Raw genomic sequence first — 9,059 nt, 5'->3', positions numbered from 1 at the left:
CAAATGCATAAATAATGTTTTGATATTTTAAACATGAAATGTTGAATAGTGCTATTTAAATTATTTAAAAAATCAAAAGCTACTTTAAATGTGAAATTAAATCCGCCAGTAAGTGGGAGCAAGTCACTGTTAAGTGAGTCATAGCGAATGAACCAAATCATTTAAACGGTTGATTTTGCTCAGAGATGCAAAACAGAGCTGTGTTTGGAATGTTTTCTGTTGGCGAAATAACGCAAAAACGGCCAATATTGTGTCTAAAACGTAAGTCTCTTGATATTAACTAATAAAATCAATATCACATTTGTAACCATGCTGATTTTTTTTTTAAACGGCACTCTTCGTGTGATATTAACTATATGAATTGATATAAATATATACATTTTCCAACCCCCTTATCTTGAATTATGTGATCATTCGTAATGCATATTAACAGACTGAATCATGCAATGAAAGAATGTGCTCTAAATGCGCACAGCACAAAGTTAGTCTAACCAGACTAACCAGTATGCGCGCACTTTGTAACTTAGGTGTGTTTTGTTTGGTTTTTGCAATATACTCTATAATGTCATGATGTCTCACGAGTTCAGTATTTGCGCTAAACCTGTGCAGATTTGGCTTGCATGAACTTCCCAAAGAAATTAATGAGTAAACATAATTTACGAAAAGTAAAAAAAGCCGCCAAACTGGCTAGTGATTTGACAGCGTTACCCGCCACAGCTGATTTATACCCGCATTTGGCGGGTTGGCGGGTGTTCATTTCAAACCCTGATTCCAAGTGATATCAATCAAACTGCAGTTGGGTTGTTTTGATTAAGCAATAATAACTTAAACAAATACAGGTAATTTACAAAATTAAAGTTCATTGAAAGTATGTTTTTTTTTAACATATTAAAAGTTTGTTTTATAGCAAAAGCAGATAACTCCACATTTCATGTTTTAGAGTTTAAAAAAACACTGGTTTAATCTTTGTAATCTCCTCAGATGACAATGTAGATGCCTGACAAACGTTGTTGTTGTGATCATAAACTTTATGGATGTGATTAAAACGTTTCAGATTTAATTTTCCTTTTTCACCCTGAAGAAGATATCACAGCTTCATCAAATTCGTCGAAATTATCCATCCTCGATCACTTTTAGTCAGCTTTGACGAAACTCCTCTCAGCTAGCAAGTCTTTTCAAAGTGAACGTAGCTTGTCACCTGACCTGAATACAGCGTGCTGATTCACTAAAATGGACTTATCGGCTTCTGTTCATAAACAACAATGACGCTTGTCGGCTTCTGCAGTAAAACGTGAACTCGCGATACCTTGAAAGATTTCGTTTTAGGCGTTTTTACAGTGTTGCACATTTTAACCAATCACACACAATTCTGTTGAGCTTAGGAATGCAATGGCCAATCAGAGGCGTTCAGATGAGTCATCGTTGAAACATCAGTTTTGTTGAGTGCGCGTGCGTTCGCTGACTTAATTCTGGACTCTTGCGAATTCTCTCATCATAAACAACAAAGCGCAGATGGATGTACAATGTAAGTAAGAGATTAATTTCACAGCGTATACAGCTTCAGTGATTATAACCATTTTTTTTTTTTTTTTTTTTTAAAGTGCCGTTTATCGGTTTTTGCAAATGAACTCTTCATATTAATATACTGTTCAAAAGTTTGGCACCATTTCAATGTTTTTAAAATCTAATAACCTCACCAAACCTGCATTTATTTGAACAAAAATACTGTAAAAGCAGTAAAGTGAAATATTACTACAATTTAAAATAATTAAAATGTATTTTAAACTGTAATTTATTCCTATGATGCAAAGTTGAATTTTCAGCATCATTCCTCCAGTCTTCAGTGTCACATGATCTTCAGAAATCATTCTAATATGCTGATTTGCTGCTCAGGAAAACAGTTGTGCTGCTTCATATTTTTGTGGAAAATGTTTTTCAGGATTCTTTGAATAGAAAGTCCAAAAGAACAGCGTTTATTTGAAATAAAAACAATTTCAAACATTGTCTTTTCACTTTTGATCAATTCAGTGCATCCTTGCGTCAGACTTCTGCACAGTATTACAATACGATATATAATTTAATATATACACCTCTCATTCTTCCAGGCTCAGGGTCGTTCTCGCTGTCAGGGTCAGCTGACTGCTTCCTTGGAGTTCCTCCAATGAACGGAGAGCAGCCTCCATATCACATGGGGGCTCAGGTACGACTCTCTCAAACTCAAACAGCATTCCTGCTCCCCTGCCGCATGTCATTGTCCCTGTGCATGTGTTAGGATCTCACTGATTCAGTAACATTAGAGGGAATGATGTGGTTTTGTGTGTTGGCTTTGCCGTGCAGCTCTGCCTAAATGTCCTTTTCCTCTCTCTCTCTGGTAGGATGCTCAATCACGCTTCTCAGAAAGACTCTATAGTACCAGAGAGAGCCGGGTGAGGAGCTCATTACATGCATGCTCGTGTCTGCCAGTTTAATCAGTCTCGCTTTTTAAGTGACTTGCATGCACATCACTGTGATCTGTGATCTTTACTTGCTTATGCTTTTTTGCAAGGATTCACATGCTCTGTTGATTATAATTAAGGTCTATTCACATCAAGAGCGATGTGTGAAGTTGCACATGATTTATTTATGAGAAACTTTCACACATGAACAAAGGTGAATTACACTTATATGTATCATATATGTATCACATATATACTCTTTGAATGGAAGTATCCAGAAAAAAATGATAAATGTTTAAATTAATGTTATTATCATTATCTGATAATACAGATTTCGCTTCAAATAAGTGTGAAATACAAATGTAGCTTGATATAATGATAATATTGGTCTATTGTTAGTAAAAATAGTAAATAAGGTGCTGTGTAAATTCTTAAAGTATTATTATTATTATCATCATCATCGTGATCTGATAGTACCGATTTCACTTCAAAAAATTGTGAAATATAAATATATCTTGTTAAAATGATATTAATAGTGTATTATTAGTAATAAAATAATAGTGCTGTATAAATGTTAAAGTTATGATAAAATTGTATTGTTGTTAAATGTAAATTAATCTCTCTAAATTAAATCAGAATATTCAGATTTCACTTGCTTTAAGCATAAAACAGGAATATATCGATAGAACGACAATGTATTAGTCATAAAAATATTAGTAATAGAAATTAAGTGTATAAATGTTTAAATTGCATTATTATTTTTGTTATTATCTGACAGTATATATTTCACTTGCATTAAATAAGTGTTAAATAGTAATATATCTTGAAATAATGATAAGTGTTCAATTATTAGTAATAAAATAATACATGTGGATAAAATTGTATTGTTGTTAAATGTAAATTAATCTCTCTAAATTAAATCAGAATATTCAGATTTCACTTGCTTTAAGCATAAAACAGGAATATATCGATAGAACGACAATGTATTAGTCATAAAAATATTAGTAATAGAAATTAAGTGTATAAATGTTTAAATTGCATTATTATTTTTGTTATTATCTGACAGTATATATTTCACTTGCATTAAATAAGGGTTAAATAGTAATATATCTTGAAATAATGATAAGTGTTCAATTATTAGTAATAAAATAATACATCAGCTTCTCATTAATAATGTGCACCATTTTACAAAATAGCTTTTGATTTATTAAAAGAAGAAAGCATTGTGTTTACAATATGGCTTCTGCAGTGAAATCACTAAATGTCCATATAAAAGAAGTGAATGCTAACGCGTTACTTTGAACACAATGTGAACAACATGAAAATAATGTCAAATGTTTTCCTCATATCAATCCAAACTATTACTTTCAGCTGGATCATTGTAAATAACATCTTCAGCATATGCTTAAGTAAATTTTTTTTTCACTCAATATGAATAGGCCTTAAAGGGATAGTTCACCTAAAAATGAAAATTACCCCATGATTTACTCACCCTCAAGCCATCCTAGGTGTGAATGACTTTCTTCTTTCAGATGAATACACTCGGAGTTCTATTAAAAACATGTCTCTGGCTCTTCCAAACTTTAGAATCGCAGTGAATGGGTGTTGATATTCAATAGTCCATTAGAAATCCAATAAAGGATGCCCATTTTCCACAAGTTGATATGATTATTTAGGGTCTTAATGAAAGTCTGTAACATAGTTTGCTTAAAATCAAAAACAGCTCTTTTCAACTCAAGCCGTTTTTGTAGCATTTTCCTTTAAATGTTAATGAGCTCTGCTGACCCCGCCCCTCTCTTCTGAGCTGCTCTCAGAGAGACTGTTTACTTTAGCCGCATTCATCGTGAAACTTGCTAATTAGCACATTGTTAGGAAAGGCGATTTGCAAAGATTCATTACAAAACATTATACTCACTTCTTCTGTAGATGAGGCTGCATCATGATTGATTCGCGCGAACATAGACGCATTTATGTAGATCGGGGGTGCATTCCCTTCAAAAACAAATAATCCACTGCGAGTTCAGCGGCTCAGATGTCGAGAGTAAATGAGGACTGCTATGTTCATTATTACATCCAACAACAGAACACCTCAATCGCTTGTTAGGAGTCATTCTTGTCTACATCTGCTCCGGCGGTGAAACAATGGCGGACTGATGACAGTCACTCAGGGCGGAGCTAAGGTAAGACACCAGTCCAGTCTGTGCTCAAACGCTACTGTCAATCAAACTATCGTGGGAGGGGCCTGTCTGTGTGACGTCACACAGACGGGCTTCTGAGATCGGCTCGATTTGAGAAAGGGGAAAACATTTAACCAGATAAAAAAAAAACACTGGGTGGATTTTTATCATTATCGGGTGGTTGTGTACACACATTGCCAACACACATTTCAGTTCAAACAACTTGTGCATGTAGCATCCTATGACCCCTTTAAATATGGATATTTTTCTTATACAAATGCATCGATTTGCTTCAGAAGGCCTTTATTAACCTCCCGCAGCCGTGTGGAAAACATTTTATGATGGATGGATGCACTTTATTGGACTTCTATTGGACTTTTGAATTTCACCCATTCACTGCCATTATAAAGCTTGTATCAGCCAGGACATTTCTTAATATAACTCCGATTGTATTCATCTGAAAGAAGAATGTCATATACACCTAGGATGGCTTGAGGGTGTGTAAATCTTGGGATAATTTTCATTTTTGGGTGAACTATCCCTTTAAATACTGTCATGGATGCTAGTATTTTAATATGTTTAGAGATCTCTGTACGGGACGACTTCTGTTTGTATGGTTTTAACAGCAGTTTTCTGTCTCTGCAGACTAATGGTAACTGGCAGGAGCAGAACACGCCACCCTCCGCCACTTCACCCGGCAGCGATCACTCCGACAACTCTGACTGATGAACTCCTTCCGCTGACGTCCTGCTCAGACACGGGAGGACAAACGGAATGACGAAAGAATGATGGTCACTCTTCTACCCAACTGCAGTTTTAGTTTTTCACGTTTTTGTTTTTAGAAGCTCATTATCAGACTTGACATTGAGCCTCATTCATGAAACACGAGCAGATATATTAAATCGCTTGTAAATCGTTCATAAAGCCGTTTTTATGAAAATTGTCGTATTCCATTCAATACGGTAATTTACAAAAGAATGGGCCTCATTAATGAAGCATGAAGTAAATTGTTTGTAAAATTAGAATTTTTTGCATTCAGTTCAATGTGAGCAGAACAGATTTCAGTCAAAATGTCTCATATATATATATATATATATATATATATATATATATATATATATATATATATATATATATGTGTGTGTGTGTGTAAGGCTAATTTACTTAAGTTTGTGTTACAGTTTATGCATATGCATACATATGTGTGTGTGTGTAATTATAGATATAGTTTTACAAACAACTTAAGCATCTGTTGAGCTTTTGTTTCATGAATAAGGCCCTTTTTTCTGTTTGGATGAATGAGTGTGTTTGTGTGAGAGAGGAGCTGGATGAGATCTTGGCGTATACTTGCCATCATATATTTTATTTTAGTTTTATTTCACTTTTCCACTACATTACAACTTCCACTATTTGTTACTGCAATATCTGGGTGTTGAAAGGGGAACTTTTTAAACTGCATTAAGACTGCTTTCATTATAGTTATTATATTATTATTATTATCACTGCTCTATATTGTTTATTCAGCGCTCAGATAGAATTGGCTTTGGTGAAGGGGGCAAAAGAGAAAAATCCAAAGATTGTTTTTTTTTTGTTGTTGTTTTTTTCATGTGTGTGTGCGTTTTTCTTTTTTTACTGGCTTTGTGTATGTATCAGTTATATGAATGAGGTGCGTTTGCTGTCTTTATTTACCGTTTGAATGAGTATATCAACAGTGCTGTCTTTTCTCTGTACAGTGAAACACCTGTATTCTCTACCTCTTTTACAATAAAGACTGTCTGTGTACACATTCATCATTTGAACTTAAATATTGTTGTTCTGAGCAAACGATCAGATTCACCTTTATTTTTATCGCTGAAAAATGTTTACTTAAAATATGGCAATTGCAGCCCATTTTACTTCAGTAATCGAATTAATTTCCCAGTGAAATGTTATTTGTTAATATTTCGCTAGATGATATGTCAGTCAAGTTGGACTCTATGAAAGTAGTGTCTCACAAAAGCGAGAAAATTTGGTTACCGACACCATTGTGAAAGATGCACTGGAATCTGGACCATTCTAGAATCTTCATCTCATGTGAGTGCACTTCATGTTAAATACATGTACTATTCATTTCTTTAGGTATAATACTTTTTTTGTGGAATACATTAGTGAACCCTCCTAAACTCTAAAATGGAGAGCAGATCCGGTGGCAAGAAAATGCAATAAAATATAATATGATGAATTTCTTAAACTCGATTTCAAGAGCATGTCCAAATTATATCTCATCCCTAAATCAAAAGAAATAAGGATTTTTTTTCTTACAGAAAATTAAGCCTATTTTTTAGCTTAAGATTGTATGATAATTAATATTTGAGTTCATTATGACACTGTAATATAATTATTGTAATATATTATGTTATTATTTTCATGAAAATCAAGCAATTCCTGTAGTGCAAAAAAATCTAATTCTCACTGCTGTTGTGATAAGATTTTTTTTATTTGTATATTTTGTGTTGTATTACATTAAAGTAAACCCTAAATTAATATAAAGCAAAACATTATAACTTATTACAAATATAACAGTAATCGGGGAAAATTTAAGGGGGAAGATCTGTTTTGTTGTCATAAAAACAATGTAAAAAAAAATTATATATATAAATATAATCTTACTAGTTCTAAATATGCTTTGTTTTCTTCACGCAAATTTGAATTGCTTTTGATTTTGGGGTAAGCACATGCTTTCCTGAGATTCAGCCAATAATATTAGATTATTTTCATATAGTCAATAGACAAATTGTAAACAACAGTTTTATGCATTTTCAGTAGTCTAATTCCTTTTTTTTTTTTATCTTCTCTCACATGCTGCTTTGGATGGCTACGGCGGTCTCATTACTGACCCTCTCACTGATTTTGGAGTTGCAGTTCCTTATATTCTCCCTCTCAGAGTCCATCTGAGGTGCACCGTTCCCTGTGGTTTTGCTATCTGATTGGCTGGCCGCTACTCTTGGGTGGGGCATGATAACTATTTCTACATGCTCATTGGCTATTTTTTCGACTGGCACGGCTACGGACAACTCTGGATGGTTGCCACTGAAGCGGCGGTTCAGTGCGTGCTGGGTACAGGAGAACGAGCGCTGTCGAGGTGCGGGTTGTGGAGACCAGAAGTGAGGCGTTGCCGCTCGAGTAATGTCCTGGGTCATCTCCCTCTCCTCTTCCTCCGCCTCTGACGTCACTTCCTGGAGAGTGCTGATAGGCCGAGATGGGCGGCCAAGAATCCTTGGGCTGACCAATGCCATTGCTGATTGGTTGGGGGCTGAACACCAGTTCTGGGGGGAGGAGCATTGGATTCTTCCCATCTGCCAATCACTGTTGAGAACAAAACATGAGAGCATGCTGGTAAAATTGTATATGCAACTGGAAGGAACAGCTGCAGAGCTGACTTACGAAGGTGGAGGTGTTGACATCCCCCTGTGGCCGATGACCCCCGAAAACGAGGCACTTCTTCCAGGCAGACATGGAGGTGAAGCGACCGAAGGAGAATAGACGTACGTGCGATCGTCCCAGAGCACCTCAGTGGCGGGATCTTGAGGAACCGCCAGCCTGGGAACCCTGTGAGCCAATAGGAGCTCGAGGACCTGATGATGTAATCCCTCTTGAGCCACATCCAGTGGCCGTCGCCCCTTGCAGTCAGACAGATCTTGATTGGCCCCGTGGAGCAGCAGGAATCGAGCGGTGTCATAGCAACCATGGAGAGCCGAGAGAAACAAAGCTGTTTCACCCTATACAGAAAGATTGAGTTTTATTCAATTAGTATTGGAGGATTACTATCTATCTATCTATCATTCGTTCGTTCGTTCGTTCGTTCGTTCATTCTATCCATCCATCCATCCATCCATCCATCCATCGTCCTGTCTGTCGTTCCATCCATCCATCCATCCATCCATCCATCCATCTATCTATCTATCTATCTATCTATCTATCTATCTATCTATCTATCTATCTATCTATCTATCTATCTATCTATCTATCTATCTATCTATCTATCTATCTATCTATCTATCTATCTATCTATCTATCTATCTATCTATCTATCTATCTATCTATCTATCTATCTATCTATCTATCTATCTATCTATCTATCTATCTATCTATCTATCTATCTATCTATCTATCTATCTATCTATCTATCTATCTATCTATCTATCTATCTATCTATCTATCTATCTATCTATCTATCTATCTATCTATCTATCTATCTATCTATCTATCTATCTATCTATCTATCTATCTGTCTGTCTGTCTGTCTGTCTGTCTGTCTATTGTCCTGTCGTTCTGTCTGTCGTTCCATCCATTCATCGTTCTATCTGTCTATCTATCTATCTATCTATCTATCTATCTATCTATCTATCTATCTATCTATCTATCTATCTATCTATCTATCTATCTATCTATCTATCTATCTATCTAT

At 35.3% G+C, this 9,059-nt stretch overlaps 2 protein-coding genes across 3 annotated transcripts in view; one reads left to right on the top strand and one right to left on the bottom strand.

Annotated features, from left to right (window-relative positions):
• Nucleotides 1-6,803, top strand: part of pbx2 (pre-B-cell leukemia homeobox 2) — a 15,603-nt gene extending 8,800 nt beyond the window's left edge. Inside the window, exons 7-9 of one of the 2 annotated variants that reach the window (XM_016281502.1) lie at nucleotides 2,106-2,200; nucleotides 2,376-2,426; nucleotides 5,258-6,803. In XM_016281502.1, the coding sequence (XP_016136988.1) occupies nucleotides 2,106-2,200; nucleotides 2,376-2,426; nucleotides 5,258-5,338 (227 nt within the window). In that variant the 3' untranslated portion in view covers nucleotides 5,339-6,803. The remainder of the gene's footprint in view (nucleotides 1-2,105; nucleotides 2,201-2,375; nucleotides 2,427-5,257) is intronic. The other variant, XM_016281503.1, reaches the window with a different exon arrangement.
• A 406-nt stretch (nucleotides 6,804-7,209) lies between these two features.
• Nucleotides 7,210-9,059, bottom strand: part of LOC107592118 (neurogenic locus notch homolog protein 1-like) — a 13,172-nt gene continuing 11,322 nt past the window's right edge. Inside the window, exons 10-11 of the mRNA XM_016281500.1 lie at nucleotides 8,036-8,370; nucleotides 7,210-7,957 (exon numbers count right to left, since the gene is read on the bottom strand). Of these exons, the coding sequence (XP_016136986.1) occupies nucleotides 7,447-7,957; nucleotides 8,036-8,370 (846 nt within the window). The 3' untranslated portion in view covers nucleotides 7,210-7,446. The remainder of the gene's footprint in view (nucleotides 7,958-8,035; nucleotides 8,371-9,059) is intronic.

The sequence above is a fragment of the Sinocyclocheilus grahami genome, unplaced genomic scaffold, assembly GCF_001515645.1.
Source record: "Sinocyclocheilus grahami isolate Dianchi unplaced genomic scaffold, SAMN03320097.WGS_v1.1 scaffold150.1, whole genome shotgun sequence".
NCBI lineage: Eukaryota > Metazoa > Chordata > Actinopteri > Cypriniformes > Cyprinidae > Sinocyclocheilus > Sinocyclocheilus grahami.
This window is presented reverse-complemented; position numbering and strand designations above follow the sequence as displayed.